Below are 16617 nucleotides of genomic sequence, written 5' to 3'. Positions count from 1 at the left end.
GTGAGAACTTTGTGCTTTGTCTGGACTGATTGATGTCTCTGGGACTTTGGGGAATTGTTTTAACTTTTGAAACATCTTGGTTGCTTTAAGAAGAAGAACAAAGAAAAGATTTACAATGGCTTTACCTGTTGATGAACTTAGAAAGGAATATGGAGAAATAAAGAAAGAAAACAAGGACGCTGTGAAAGAAGCCTTCCTCTTTTTAGAAATGGCGCTTGCTATTTATCGGCAAACACAACAACAGATGGAGGAAATAGAAGAAGAAGAAGAAGAAGAAGAAGAAGAAGAAGAAGAAGAAGAAGAAGAAGAAGAAGAAGAAGAAGAAGAAGAAGAAGAAGAAGAAGAAGAAGAAGAAGAAGAAGAAGAAGAAGAAGAAGAAGAAGAAGAAGAAGAAGCCATCTTCAATGAATCTAAAAATTTAATTAAGAGAGAAAAGAGAAAGAAAGGAAGGAAAATGAAGGACTTAAGACTTAAAAAAACACTTAAGAAAGAGAAAAATAAGATGCAAAATCAACTCAATGTTACTAAGCAAAAGGAAAAAGGAATACAACAGAGAGGGGAAGCTAAAAAGGCGGAGGTTAGTAGAGGGGAGGGTAAAAAGGCCAGGTGGGATAAGAAAGGAAGGGAAAAGGGAGGAAAAAGCCACAAAGGTATGAAACAAGATGGGAAAAAAGGAATTTTTTTAGGGATAAAGGGTAATGTATAATTTCTTTAAAAAAGAAGATTCTGCAAGGTACATAAGATGGTATTGTAGTACTTGTATTAGAAATAGAAAACTAGAATGTTATAAGAATTAATAAAAGACCAAAATATTGAAATGTTTAGTAATGACAGATTTTAAAATTTAACAAAATATTAAAAGGAATATTTAAAATACTGAGTTTAATTAAAAAGTTTAATTGACTATTGTCTTGATTTTATTATAAACTCATTATTGTAGCACTTGTCCTTTGAAATAGACAATTGGAATGTTATAAGATTTAACATTTAGATTTATTATTTAATTATATTAATTATTATGGACTTATTATTTTTTCTCTTTTTAAAGGTTAGCAGGTAGAATGTACTAAGCAGAATCAAATTGGGTACTAGGCGTTATTTTAAATATTAATTTAGGGGGAGGATAGAAAGGCATCATACTCTGATCAGTGATTTCAGGAGAAATCCTTTTTTTTTCTTACTGTAGGGAATGAGATAAATGGATAATTTGGAAAGAATGGACAAAAAATACAAATATAATGATTTAAATTAAAATGAATTAAATAAAATAGAAATAAGAAGCGTGAAAAGCGGGAGAAGTTATATAGAACAGGGGCACACATGCTGCTGCATTCTATTCCAGCTGAAGCTTCCAGAGCTTCCCATAGATTGCATTTCAGTAGTCCAATCTGGCGATGACTAGGGAATAAAAAACTTTAAGCAAAGTAACTTCTAGAACAAAAATAACATACTCCATACATTGCAGCAAGGAGCTTGTTTTTCTATTTTAAGAGAAGGAAGCTGCATAACAGAAAGGGGCAGAATAGCAATAGCACTTTGACTTATATACCACTTTATAGTGCTTTACAGCCCTCTCAAAGCGTTTTAGAGACAGCATATTGCCACCAACAATTTGGGTCCTCATTAGAATGCTACCTAGTTAAAAAAAAACAAAAAGCATAAATCCTTAGACTGGATTGGTAAGAAGTTGCAAACCCTTAAAATATTCCCAGATGCTTTTCCAGGGATTTCTTCTTTGTCCCACTGAAATGGCTAAAGGTACTAAGGCAAAAAAGTAACACATATCACTTAATCTTGCCTTTGGTTCACTAGATCACTAAACTGATGAAGTGATACTTGGTCCATCTATAGCAGGGATGTCAAATACAAAGCCAGCAAGCCAGATCAAGCCCACAATGTGGTTGGATCCAGCCCGTACATTCCACTAAATAAGTTTTCCACAAATGTCTTCAGGTTCACTTAATTAGGCCACTGCAAAATTGCAAGAGTTGCAGGACAGATTAGTTTGGGTATTTGCTAATTTAGGTGCCTCTCCTGCTATGAAAAAGTACAAATAAAAGGAAGAGGGGGGAAAAAGCAACCAATCTGTTCTCAGCTGGGAGAGCAGAACCAGAATAAGCACTCAGCTCTAAGAAAAGGGGATATCAGTTTTGTTTATGAATCTGTTTCCTGACAGGAAGTGGGTTTTATTGGTTCCTCCCAAGATTCCTGCACTTGATGAGAATACATCAACAACCTTTCCTAATGTGGTATCTTCACAAATTTTACATAGCAACTGTTATTGCACTTCTGACTGCAAGTATAGTTTAAAATTATCTGAAAGGGACTACAATAGAAAAGTGAGATTACTATGAACTTTGCTCCTGAGCATGAAGTTCAGCATCATAATTTGGGGAATTAATTATCATAAAGAATTATATCCACAAGCACGTGCTTATTACTGGACCTTAAATTCAGTAACACAAGTTATGATTTTTGACTGGATTCTTCAAGTGACTACTTACTATTTTTTGTCCCTGTATGATTCATTCAGCTTAGTAATCAACTGTATTAAGATTCTAAGTCCTAGAACTGTTATTTTATCTACAATTAATAAATATCATGCAATATTACATGTGGATCTCTTCTCTTCCCTGCCTTGCCCTCCTTGGATTACAGTTCACCCTCCCCTCCCTCCCTCCCTCCCTCCCTCCTCTCTCTCTCACACACACACTTCCATTTCTATAGAGAGAGCTCATTCATGGAGAATAATTGCATCATGAATTATCTCATTAAAAAAACTGGAAATGTTTCTAATACACCAATATATTTTCTCTAAACAATGGAGTTTTCTGAAATGAAGAACATACATTATCTGTGTTTAGAGCCTCAGACTATGGCCAGATTGGTACTTTAAAGTTAGCTTTGAAGATGACAAAACTATATTACTTTTTAAGTTTTGTTACAATGTTTAAGTTTTGTTACAATTTCTGAGCACTGAAAGGAATAAATCAACAACTTCTTTTTCAATTCAAAAACTATACTACATCCCATTCTTCTTTAGTGACCCTCCCCAAATCTGTGTTATGTTACATTTCATTTTCTCCAAATTCACTGCTTAAAAACTCCAATTAAAACTATGGATAAATTTACCTGCCAAGTCAAGATAACTTTTTGTGATTTAATAACTGGATTCCAAAGTATGTCATAAGTACGTCGTATTTTAGGCTGAGATGCTACTAAAATTTATTTTTGCAGCAGTAGCAGCAGGCCATCATAGTTTCCCTTTTATCAAAGGTTACTGTAAGGTAGCAAGCAGCTACCCATCCGCAGAATATAGGTTTTATAGACAAATTTGAAACAAGACTAAAATGCTATAAAATATATGCTTAAACATGCTGAAGAATTTCTTTTCAAATTCTCTACAAAACTGCGATCAGGAAAGTAGAAAATACTCAAAATAGGCAATGTTTTACTGTTACCACCAGAAAAATATTTATAAAGACGACTAAAAATGGCCCACAGTTTTCCTACAAGAGGTCATTTTTCACATGAAGCACCAGGATATACTTGTAAGGATTTTTTTAAATGAGAAATTAGAACTTACATAATTATTTGAAATAATCTGCCTAACATTGTTTGAGCAAAACTTACATTCATTTCTCTAGAGCAGTATTCAACAGAACTGGAATTTCTATTCTTGAAACAACTGAATACAGGCATTAAAGCATTTAGCTCAGTTGTGAACATTAAGGAACATCAATAAAATATTAATAAATTAGAAGAAATACTGCAGCTAAAACTAAAAGATACATTCCTACTCCATTCTATTTTTGTTCACCCACACAAGAGCTTTCATTTCTAACTAAAAAGTAGTAAGTATGCATGTTAATGAAAAAACATAATTTAGAAAACTTTTTCCACTTGCAAAAAAAAAAAAAAATGGGAAGAGAGGAATGTAAGGAAATCCCCTGGATTTCCTACTAAGAATCAAAGAAATGTACATGACCCAAGCCATTGCTACTGAAGAAATACTACTTAGATACGTATCCCAAAGGTTTAGAGATGTCTGAATACAAGGCTGGATGTGTACTTAAATTACCATATATATTTCTTTTATTCAATATAAACATGTGATCTTATTACTGTTTCATATTTTCTATTTTACATGTTGTATTCTAATATGTCCTAACAGAAAAACAATCCGGTATTACTATTACTACCAAATGTAGAATGCACTTCATAAAACATTAAATTCATAACCTGGAATTCTTTAGTCAGTTCTGTAAAATAGTTTTTTCAGAATTTAAAGGAGTCCAATGCTTTAGAATAATGGAAGAATTTCATATAGGTAGTCATCAATTTATTATCAATCACCTAATGACTGTTCAAAATTACAAGAGACTCAGGAAAAATTACTTATGACCCATCTTTGAAGTTACTTCTGCATCACCCTGGAGGTCACATGATTGTATCTCAAGCAGTAGGTAATCTTATGAATGGTTGCCAAACGTCCTGCCATCATATAATAACCATTTGCAGTCTTCTCTACTTGCTTCCTCAGGAAATCAACATCACCGGAAAAGACTTTTGTATTTACTGTTCAGAAAAATTGCATTTGCTAGCTTTCTAGCAAGAATGCAAAGTTTCTGAAGGGTAGAAAAGCTAGCACCCAGAAGGCAAGAGCTTACTTTCCCCAGGCCAACACAGCTATTTTCTTCTGCACAATGAGGGGAGAAGAATCATCTTGCTGGCCCAGAAAAAGGCAATTCAGACCTTCAGGATCCAAGTTTCCTTTCTCTGGTTCAGTCTGGCAGTTCCCTTTCACACATGGAAGACAGGGGAAGGTTTGCGGTAGACTGGAGAAATGAAGCTTGGCTCTTTGGGATCCAATCTTTGTTTTTCCAGCACAGCACAGGATTTCCCTTCTGCGCATGGAGGAGAGCTGCCTGCCCTCTTTTAGCAGGCAACTCTTTCACTTTGCCTGCTTACTGACCACTACTATGAGGGCCTGGTTTGCAGTTGTTGAATGAGGCAGACACATAGGCACCTCACTAAATGATTCCAATGAATTAAACCAAAATTCCAGGCCTAACTGTAATTGTAAGTTGAGGACTACCCCATACCATTATGAATGAATAATAGAGAAAGGGGTCCTATTTATCTGATATTAACTCCATATTTTCAGAGGAAAGCACAGTATCATACATCTCCACCTAAGAAGTCTATATAATGATTGTGTCAAAGTTAATTTATTTGTATAATTAATATGCTGGTTGCACTGCTTTCCTATATAATGTAATACTGTTATAATAATACATAATGGCTTGTGGCCATCTCTTAATGGAAATTGGCATAAGAAAATATACTAGTTTAAAGGCCACATATTAAAGATTTTTTTGGTCAGAGTAACAAAAAAGATTTTTTTAATAATATCTGTTGAGACAATTAGGGTGTGTTCAAATCTCACTTCATACAAATAGCCAATTGGAATTACCAATATACGTCTTATTGCTAACATTAATAGAAAAATTCTGATTTAGTTCTTGAAAGTAGGATTTGGAAAGCACAAAATTCAACAGGAAACTATGAGAGTAAGTCAACTTGCATGAGTGACAATTATTAAAGCACTTAGCAGAGAATACTGCTAATCCTCCATTTTCTTTCCAACCCATAGTTAAGCAATGTTCACCAGAAATTAGATAAGTGATATGATCATATCTCACATGTGTAGAGCCATGGCGGGGGGGGAAGCAGACTCTTTGTTGGGTCTGCTTAAAAAAGTCAAGAGAACTTGTAGAGCAGTATGAAGCAAATGTTAGTCTGATTTACTGGAAGCTTTTCAAGTAGGTATGCTTTATCAGTTCTCACCAAAATGAAAATTGTATACATTAAAGAGAAGGTCCCCAGTTAATCAAAGAACTTCAGCTTAAAATTACATCTAGGAAAATGAAATTCTGCGATCTAAATGCTAGCATCTATTTTTAAAGATTATGCCAACAGAAGTTGGTTTATTTATATTTCAAAATACAGTACAAAAAGAGACAAATACCAGTTCTCATAATACCAGAAAATATAATTGCTGGCAAATTCTCGGGAAAGTCCTGAGGATGTTTGTATTCAATTCACGTTAGTAAAAAGTAAGATAGTCTTAATTCAAACAATATTTTGGGTGGAAGTGACCCAACAATTTACATTTCCGCACTTCCCCATTTTGTGCAGCATTCCTCTCAATTTCCTGATTAGTATTTTTTTTTCCCAGCAAAGCAAAACTGTTGTGAATGAGCAGAGATAACTGGGAATAGCTTCCAAAGTAGCCCCTCCTAAGCACTCTGAAGAACAGTTTAAAGGATTTTTACAACATTAAAAAACCAAGGAAGTTTCATATGTAAAGTACATTTACTACCCACATTTCAGCATATAAGGCATAATAGTAACCTAGAGATAAAGCTAAGCAGGAAATAGAAACCTCACTCAAAATCAAGAAACAAGCATGCAAACCTACAGCTTGCGTCCTACTTTGCATCCAGAAGAGTGCAGAAGTGAACAACTTTTGTGAGGCTGAGGGCCAATTGGTTTTTTATGTGTTGCATCAGGAAAAACACTGCTACATGTGCAGAATGAGGATAAAAAAACTGGGTGGGACCAAATGTAAATTTAATTTTAATTTTAAATTCAATACAAAGTTAATATGATTACTTCTCACATATATGAACATTTCTCAAAGTGGAATATTAAAATTCCAATTCTGTGGCAACTTTTGTAGGGTGTGCCTATTTTTAGGAGGTTGTATATGGCCCAAAGAACAACATCTGTTCATCTCCTATTTGGAGTTTATATGTTTTCAGTTTTAGGAATGAATCCATTTGTATCTTTGTACTCAAAAATTGAGGAAATTATTTGAGAAAATTCTAATCTTTATTTTAAAGTGTGTTATGTTTTTGTAATCTAATTCAAGTAGAATAGAATATATTAACCACAATAGTATGAAGATGCAGCTGGGAGTAAGTCTGTATGTAATGGGAATTATGTATGCTATGAAAATAATATAAGATTATTGCCAGAGTGGCACCATAATTACACAACTTACATTCTTAAGATTGTTTTTCTTTTGGAACTAAATATACATGAATCATATAGTTGGCATTTTTATGGATCAGAAATTGTTCAAATATTAACCTACTTATATACAAAGGCTTCCATTTCAGTTGATCTTGGCATACTTTAGAAGATCAGACCAACTGAAACAATTACAATTTCATGGTGGCTCTAAGAATGCACCCTGGTGAAATATGAACTAAATAATATTTGGCTTTCAGATGCCAGTCTGTGGATTATTCACAAATTTGTATTTTGGTGTTTTGGGCTTGTTCATATTTCTCCACTGATGGAGGAAATATGTGGAATGGGTTATCTGTAATCATATAGTTACCACGTTAGAAATAAAACAACATCCATCAAGTAGTAGCAATTAAAGTGCTGCAGGAACATTTTGCTTCTGTACCATATTTAATTCAGAAAACTTTAAAACATGTTGGAGAAGGGAAGAAATAAAACACAAGCCTATTACCTTCTAAACCAAGTATTTCCACGATCCTTTGAAATAGAATACTTGCAGTTATCCACAAATAATGTTACATTTTTGCAGTAGTCTAGACTTTTACACCATAAAATTTTCTTCTGAACTAAGCAAAGCTTTTCTTTAAAGAAAAAATCAGTATATTGTGCTGACCAAGTAAATACATTGTTTTCAGTAATAATGTTACATATTTAAGACTGATATCTTCGATGAGATCTCTGACAGTTTATCAACAAACATGAAATGTTCTGTTCTTGATGAGATTAACATTAGACAGATCAGTTTTTCAATAAAAGGTTTATCAAATAAATTTTCCAACAGAAATCTGCATAATGGAATGAAGATAAGAAATAAGAGCTTCTAACTTCTTAATAAGACTTAAATAAAAAATAATCCAAAGTTTCAGGATTTATTCCACATTTTCAAGGTCCAATTAGTGCCACACCTAACAGATGCTATATATAAAACACAAGAGAAAAGCTTAAGCAATTAGTGTTTTTCCAATTAGTTCTGACTGAATGGATGTTAACAAATATAAGAAAAATAACTTAGATTTCACAAATAATTCAAAGTGTTGTATTTTAAAGCATTTTTTGTAACTTCATCCATTCATAAACAAAATAGGAACCTACAGTTGGATGGGCTTTAGCTGAGCTAATGGCATGCAGCAATACTGCTTCAAAGTAATATTCATACACTATCCAATACTCAATTGATCACTTCTACTTTGTTTTTTTTCTGATGTTTTACATTTCACAGTGTTCTCAAACATGTTAAGAATTTTTCATTTTCAGAAGCTTGCTCCAGAGCATGATACTCTTAAAAGGAGAAAGTGATATTGATGCATCCAGTTGTGTTATTCAATCGTTCTTACCTTTTCAGAATTCAGGGATAAGCAAAGCCTCAAAGACAAGGCTCATTCTCAGCTAGTTTTATCCTTGCTGAAAATGGAAGCAATCTTAATGACTCTATCTAGCAGAACATGCCAGATATGCTAATGTGTCTAGGGGGAGGGGCAGAAAGAGGGAACCCTCTTACCAAAGATACATGCCATGCTTTTATTAAAGATGTTTTACAACTATGGGTAACAGCCAAGAGTCTCTACCAAAGCAAGAAATGTAATAATAGTTTTTTTAAAAAAAAAGACAGGGATGTCAATTTATATCCTTAGTGTCCCCTATTCTTTTAGAAGCTACTGTACAGCCTACCTAGTTTCCAAACCCGGTATTAAGAGGATTTTTAATGTATTCCTGACACTCTGACCTCTACTGTCAAGCTTCCACCAATCAGGGGCTGGCATTTCTTACAAAGCTCCATCAATCTGGTGATTTAACATCACACAGACTGCAGCTTAATCTAGAGGATTCCATTTTTCCTCCTGCACACCAAGGCAGTGCACCATTATATAAGCCTGTTTCTTTCTTCTCTCCCAGCTGCCTCTTCTGCGATCTTCCAAATGCCCGCCTTACAAAAGGACATGGAGAAAAACATCAGCACTCATACTACAGCCGTGCGTGTGTGTGTGTGTGTGTGCACATACACGAAAAAATGCACTCACTCCAGAATGCGGATCTTATTTTCTTCATGCAAAAAAGAAAAAGAAAATAGGAGGGGGAGCTGGAAAATAGGGAAAGCGCCTCTATAAGACGGAAAGAATATTCACAAGAGGTTTTTCACGCAGACAATGCAAGGAGCTCATTAAAACTGCTAAACATGTTACACGAGGAGACACGCTAGATTAGGCTTCGGTGCCCCGCTGTTTTTATTATGCAACGTCCTGCAACCCTGCTCTTTTTCCTCCCGACACTGCAGCAATTCTCCAAGGGGGTCAGGGTGTGTGTGTGTGTGTGTGTGTGTACGACGCACACGCAGCGCGCACGCCCAAACTCGCACACGGGGGTGGGGGGTGGGGGTGAGAGAGAGAAAAGAGAGCGGGTTACCTGTAGGAACGCTCCCCTCGCACTGTATGCTTCCTGAAAGGGATGATGGTGCCGTTATCCTGGATGATGTCGTTGTTGTTCTCTCCATTTGGGGACAGCGCTTGAGTAGGACCAGGCATTGGAGCGCTCCCAAAAGCAAGCAGCCCAAAACCTGGGTGCCTGGGCGAGGAGAGGCTGGGACGGGCTGGGCTGCTGCTTTTCCCTTTACTACCGATTCTGTCCGATTCTCTCTTCGCCGCCGTCTTCTTTCCCCTCCTTTCTGGTCGGTGACGTCAAATAGCCGGGAGCAGCACCCAGGCCACGTGACTGGCTCCTCACCATAGCAACCGGCTAACTCATCAGCTCTCCTCGATTCACGCAGAGGGCTTGAGCGCGGCCACACGGAGGCAGCCAAACAGGCGCAAGGGGCGGGGCTAACATCTGGCACGTACAGCCCACTCGGCTTGGCGCCCACCCACCCCCCCGGGCCTCGCTTCCTCTCCGATTTCGCTCCAACCGCGCGCTGTGTAAATGCGGCTGCCGATACAAAGAGCCAGCCTTAGGAAGAGGGAGGCATAGAAGGAGAGCGGCTGCGCACGCTCCAAAAAGACATCCCTTCAGTACTGTATTCGGCTTAGCGGTTTTGTTTTTGTTTTTTTGCCTTCACGCCTCATCCCCCCCGTTCGTAAAATTTTACACCAATCATTCCTGCCTTTTCAGACAAGTCGGATCACAATCAAAACATGCGATCAAGTGCTCGAAGAAGCCGAGCTTTAGAATTACGAGGTTCTCTTCACCGTACCATAATCATCCCGGATGAAGCCTGGAAAATGTGCACAGCATGGGAAGTAGTTCTCAGCAGATAAAGCGAGGGAGATGGCGGGCTAAAGGCAAGTTTTCTACACAGTTATGTTTAAATGGCGATTACACTATTCTCTTTCGCTTTTTCCATTAAGGCGACTTATTGAATTTTCAGGCAAAGAACAACATGATAAAAAGCTCTTCCCACATCTAAGTATGGAGACAAGCAAAGAAGCATTTCGTATTCTACCCTTCCTTGGCAATAATAATTTATTACAATTATAGCCCTAGCAAACAAAATGAAAAGCCTTTTGTTCATAGCTTCATAATCCACTAACATCTCCATCCTCACAATAGCAAATTATCTTTGGCCCCATGACTGAAAGCAGTATCAAAACCACTGAGATGGCATCAATAAACTAGATATTAGAATTGTGGACATAAATCCTAATAAGGTGTTTGTATGGTATAATCCTCATCACTGTCATCATAAAATCACTTCTCAGACACTTCCTTATTTATTAACAAAAAAGAGTAAAGCAATGCTGCTAAATTTTTACAGTATTAAAGACCTGACTATAGTCTGCATGTGTTGTTAAACATTTTTCATTTTCCTCTTATATACTCTTAGCAGGAAAAAGAGTATCTAAAAACTCCTTTCTTAAAGGCTTTTGAAATCACCTTGAAAAGTTTAAATGCATTTTAAATACCTCAGAGTATTCACTGAATCTTTTTGATGGCTTTCTTCCTTCAGAATATGCATGAAGAGGAACCTGGCAGTTAAACGCCTTTTGTAAAAAGTAACAGATCTTAACAACAATCTTGTTAAGTACTCTAACCCACACTCCTTTGGTCTCAAGTGTCCCTGCCTGACAATTGTTTTCATCTATTTACCATAAAGTAATAAATAAAGCTTTGATTTTATAATCTTTTAAGCAGGGAGAAGAGTATCCACCCAAATTACAATTTTTTTTGAAGAGCTATTCCTCCAAATAATAGATAACTTACTGTGGATTTTACAAGATTAATTTAGGTCATGTGAGCAAGTTGGAGAGCTATGGAGCTTTTCTGAGTGATAGGCTTAGAAATTTCAGAAGAAAGGACCAAATAAACACAATTATCATTTATTTTCTATGAATTCCTAATATCTGTGCCTACCATATTTTCTCCAAAGCTGCCTAGGGTGAAGTTCATATCATTACATACATGTTATGTAACCTGTTTCAAGGATGATTTACAAAAAATAAGATTTACAGACCACAAAGAGCCAAATTAAAAAATTGTGCTAAGTAAAATCCAAATAAATTATACCACATTTAAAACAATTTGTAAATCAGTGTGAAATAGTTGAAGACAAAGGCTATCTGCCCATATATAATTATGAAATAATTTTGCCAAAATGATCCTTATCCTAATTTTGAAAATCTAGATCACTATATCATATTAGCTTGGCTCTTTATTTGTTTTAACCTAACGTATTTCAATATCCGTCAAGGTAGGTGGCATCATCTAGGCAACATGGGCTAATATATTTTTTTTAAAAAAGAATTGGATCTGGATAGTACTTTGAATGGAAGATCATCAAGACATCCTAGGTTTATAGTGTAGACTAGAAAGTTGAAAAATAGCCTAGAAGAAGAATGTGAGAATCTACTTTTACATCATTGCCTTTTATTTCCATCTCAATTGTGATATGGTTTTAAGGAAGCCTGACTTCAAAGGAATTGAGAAAAATCTCTTTATTTTTGGTGGAAAAGAAATGTATCACAAGTGATGCCAAACCCACTCTAATATTTGATGTGGGGGGGAAAGCATGTATTAATTTTTTCTTCTATTCAAGAAAATAGAAAGTGGCTGGCCCAAGGTCATCCAATGGTCATCCAGGCTTCCTTAAAACCATATCCAATGGGCCTTGTGTCTAAGGTGGGAGGAGAACTCATAGTCTCCTGATGCTTTAATCACTACACCAAACTGGCTCTTTAACTATTCTTTATTGAAAAGGTGCAAATATTCTTGCCAAACAAATAATTAAGCCAAACATTCTCAGAAATGTGCTATAATCTGCTCTAGTTATCCACATTCATTACATTTATTAAGAAATATTGACCAACCACAATCATATTCTTCCACATCCATACTTCTTTTTAAAAAATAGAACAGTAGACCATTATACAATGAGTAATGCCAGTTCTCTGGAAATTGATTGAATTTCTCAGTCAGGATAACTGCTGTGCTACAGTGTATCCATAAATGTTGACACTGCAATCAATAGCTTTTTTTCTCAAATAAACACTGAACTTCTCATCTTTCTTTACAAGTACACCTTTATAAGCATTTTCCTCCACATTTATAGTCCTGTATCTTGATTATGGAACAAATAAGGGAAAAGACATATCTTTTCATATCAGATGCTCAAATTATTTACTACTTCTTGCTTTGATTCTCAAATGCATAATGTACTGGCCCTACCTACTCCAGGATCCTGAATTCTGTCCAATAATGTCTCTATTTTTAATGTAAAAGCTCATCTCCACTCAGTGTTCCTGACCCTACCCTGAATAGGAACTACAGGATCATAAAAATGGAATTTTTAATGTAGTATTGATACATCTTTGCACATTATTTTAGCTATATTATATTTTATATCTGAAGGATTCCTCAAAAACACTTTTACTCTTCAGTATTTCAAAAAGTTTCAGGATGCAATCACACCCCCTTCAAATTCCACTTTTTTAAATTAAACTTTTGGTAAAGCTTTTTGGTTTTCATGCTCTTTGTAATTCCACCTATCTATTAGTATTAACTAATCTAGCTGAAGCAGTCCCATTCTGCTTTTCTATTTACTTTAATTTTAAAAGTTTGTACTTTTCTTGCATTTTCTCTGAGCCACATTATACCATATTATATTATAATTTGCCAAAGGCATTTATCTCTCTTCATGTACTCTGCAAAGTATTCCATATATTTACCATGCTATGTAAACAGTAAGGCAATAATAGTTTACAGCACAACTGTCTAACCATTTGGCTTGCCTGGGTCACATTGACTGAAGTGGAATTATCTTGGACCGCATATAAAATATTTAATATAGTTAGTGTATAAACTTTCTTTTTTATATATTTTTATTATCTTGCAGGGCTGCACTAGCTGTCCAGGGCCACATGCAGCATATGGACTGCAGATTAGACATCCCTGATATACAGTAAATATTTAAGTATCATTATAGATGTTGGATTGTATAAATGTTTTATCTTTCTTTGAGAAATGTACTTTTGATACTTTCTTGCACCATTAAAAAAATAACATGACTACAAAATAACTTAATGGATACATTTAAAAAAAACTTGGAAACTATGCTGAGATAATAGTTCTGGATATTGTAGCTACCTTTTAAAAATTGAAATTTCAATGTTTACTTCATTGAGCCCATTAAGCAAATTCTAAAAATACTGGATATAATTGTAGCATTACGTGTTAAATTTGTTTCAATTCTGAAAAAAATCAAGTATATTTCCAAGGAGACCTATTCTCAACATTAGCTGTTTTATTCCGTGTTTGGAAAATAAAGGTATAGAACGGAGGTAAAATTAAGGTATAGAACGGAGAAAAAAACAGCATACATTTTTTCTTTTTTCTTTTATAATAACAGTTTTGCCAGAACTATTCCGAGAACAGAGAGAAGAAATGATATAAGTTCCATATGGATAGCAGACATTTTAGCCTGGCTGACATTCACTGCTTGGAAAAAATGCACACATTACAGATGTACTTAATTTTACCATCATCACAAGCTGCTACAAATATACTAAGTCATTTAGTAGGGTTCCATCTTCCACGGCTATAGTTGTTACATCCCCCTCAAAGCTCCACTTCCATTTATGAACCAACTGACAAAAGAACACAGACTGAAAGCAAGTAGTTAGAATATTGTTTGGTTCTTTTAAACAAATTAATAAGTAGTAATTTTTTGGACTTTGGGAACTATGTCTAAAGAGAGCACTTTGCATTCATCCTCCCTCCACCAAATGAAAACAAAGAAAATGTTTCATTAAATAGAACAGTGCAATTTAAAAAAAACTCAATAAACTAAATATCTTTAAAACATGCTTTAAAAATATCTTTCTCCCAGTATTTTCCTTTCTTTCTGCATAATGGGTAATTCTCATCGGAACAGAAGAACCAGATTCAAATAATATAGCATTAAAATTAAAAGACACTAACATATATTTTGTTAGCATAATTTGTTATTCCAAGAACAACTTTGAGAATTTTTACACTAGGATATTTTATTTTTTGTGTGTTTTTAAACATGGCTGAGATTGTTACAGATATGCATCCCATGGTGTTGCTACAAAGTTGTGTAAGAAAAAAAAAGAAAGAGCACATTCAAATGTGTTTCACTCAGTTTGCAAACTAAGTACAGTATTTTTTCCTTTTTTTTGGCTCAAGGGTCTCCTATGTCACAGCCATTTCTTTTCCTTTTGCATTAATGATTATCAGATGCTCACATAAATAACAGGAGAGAGGCTCAAAGGACATTTAGTCTGAAAATATTTTGTGAACAACAGTGGCCCTTCTGTTCCTCTAGGCACTGTTCATGTATCCAGATGCAAGAGTCCCAGGTCTGAATTTGCCAAGAACAAAAAGGAGGATGAACAAATGAACTGCCAAATAATACTGAGAAAGCTATTCACAGTTCCCATTCTCTCTTTCGTTGTCTCTCACACATATTGTTGCAAACATTCTGTGAAATGTATCAATCTTGGTGTGGAGTAATAAAGAGTGCTACAATGAGACCAAGTCAAATAAAATAAATAACAAACTCATTAAGTTGATCGGGATGGTTATTATTTCTCACCCCATTTGACAGAGTTGTTAGGAATGCAAACCATTACCACTCTGAGTTTCTTATGAGATAGATGAGATCATTAAAGCCATTTAAGAAATGGTATTTAGGGAGGATTTAAACATTACAGCAGCAAAGAGAGAATGGCAAACTCTACCAGGAATAAAAATGATGAAGGTTTCATTTCCACTGTGCAACTTTTCCTATTCTTTTGGGATACAGTACTGTCATTTCCTTGTAAATCTTACCTATTCTATTACTGAGCAACCTATCTCACAACAAATGTATCCTCTATATCAGGGGTCTCCAACCTTGGCAATTTTAAGCCTGGCGGACTTCAACTCCCAGAATTCCCCAGCCAGCTTTGCTGGCTGGGGAATTCTGGGAGTTGAAGTCCGCCAGGCTTAAAGTTGCCAAGGTTGGAGACCCCTGCTCTATATGAAAGGGATTGGCATCAGGACAGAACAAAAGAATCACTTCCCCTGCCAGGATTCCTGCCTTTTGCATATATTAACATTCAGTTTGTTGTTTAAGTTAGTACTACTATGGTATGTCTCGTGGCAGGGGTTCTAAAAAGATACAAGCAATAAAAGAGAAAGCGGAAAAGGTAATTTCTGGGTTTTCTCCCCCCCTCCCCCAGTGCCCCCAGATTGTTGGGACAGCAGCAAAAGCTGAACTGACTTGAGAGGCAAGAGATCAAGAAGGGATGACTGAGAGTTTTATCTCCTCACAAAATTTCCCTCCACGCTTTCACTTCTTATCATCTAATTTAGAATGTTAGCTCTTTGGCTTTATGGAATTGAATTTTAATTAATTTGAAAAACCCCTCTGCTTTGGGACATTACTAACTGGAATAGTTTTGATCCTCCACAAATCATTTGAACTTTATCTTTAGCCATCTTCATTTCTGCAGGCTCCAAACAAGGAGAGTAGGTAAGGGATAATATGAGCCAGTCAGCTCTCCCTGTTGCTGACCTAAATACACAAAGAAAATAAATTGTCAGCATCCTGCTGCCATCCAGGTTTTCAGTAAATTCTGTGAGCAGCTGTTACAGGAAAAAAGTGCCTTGGTGTAAAAGCATCACCCATTTCTATCGAAATGACTGCAGTTGCCATTATGCTGAAAGAATGCATGGCAGCTCTTTTGCAAACAAAAACTTTCAAAATGGCTTTATCCATGGTTGTAAGTTGCTGTATAGCCTCTGTGTGAGGGAGGGAGAAATATGAAGGTATGGTTTGCTTCAGCTTAGTGGTTAAGAAGTGATTGAAGCAAGAACTGGGTATATATTACTTATACAAAAGATCAGAAAAAAATCAGTGCACAGTTTTTGAATCTTGTTTTTTAATTTGTTTGTAAAATTAAGAAGAAACTGACTAGGATAGGATCTGGTAAAGTTACTAAAATTCCTTCCTTAGCAGCAGTGGCTGTTTGCATCCAGAAAAAATCAATAGAAGGGGGGAAAAAACCCTTTTTACAAATCCAGCATCACAGA

General features: G+C 35.6%; 1 protein-coding gene and 1 long non-coding RNA gene across 7 annotated transcripts in view; one reads left to right on the top strand and one right to left on the bottom strand.

Annotated features, from left to right (window-relative positions):
* Window positions 1–16617, bottom strand: part of MAPRE2 (microtubule associated protein RP/EB family member 2) — a 62677-nt gene that overhangs the window by 20150 nt on the left and 25910 nt on the right. Inside the window, exon 1 of one of the 5 annotated variants that reach the window (XM_026670401.2) lies at window positions 9499–9778. The exons of 2 other annotated variants lie outside the window; for them this stretch is intronic. In XM_026670401.2, coding sequence (XP_026526186.1) covers window positions 9499–9617 — 119 coding nt within the window. In that variant the 5' untranslated portion in view covers window positions 9618–9778. Of the gene's footprint in view, window positions 1–8432; window positions 8452–9498; window positions 9779–16617 lie in introns of those variants that run through there. 2 more of the 5 variants (XM_026670405.2, XM_087961701.1) reach the window with 2 other exon arrangements.
* Window positions 9883–15201, top strand: LOC148131462 (uncharacterized). Of its 2 annotated transcripts, XR_015748891.1 has the most exons (4): window positions 9883–10097; window positions 10198–10367; window positions 13415–13480; window positions 14867–15153. It is a non-coding gene; the product is annotated as an uncharacterized LOC148131462 (long non-coding RNA). The 2 variants fall into 2 exon arrangements; XR_015748890.1 differs by having other exon boundaries at window positions 9883–10367; window positions 14867–15201.

The sequence above is a fragment of the Notechis scutatus genome, chromosome 3, assembly GCF_049901735.1.
Source record: "Notechis scutatus isolate UNSWTSFEM ecotype Mainland chromosome 3, rNotScu1.2, whole genome shotgun sequence".
NCBI classification, from domain to species: Eukaryota; Metazoa; Chordata; class Lepidosauria; order Squamata; family Elapidae; genus Notechis; species Notechis scutatus.
This window is presented reverse-complemented; position numbering and strand designations above follow the sequence as displayed.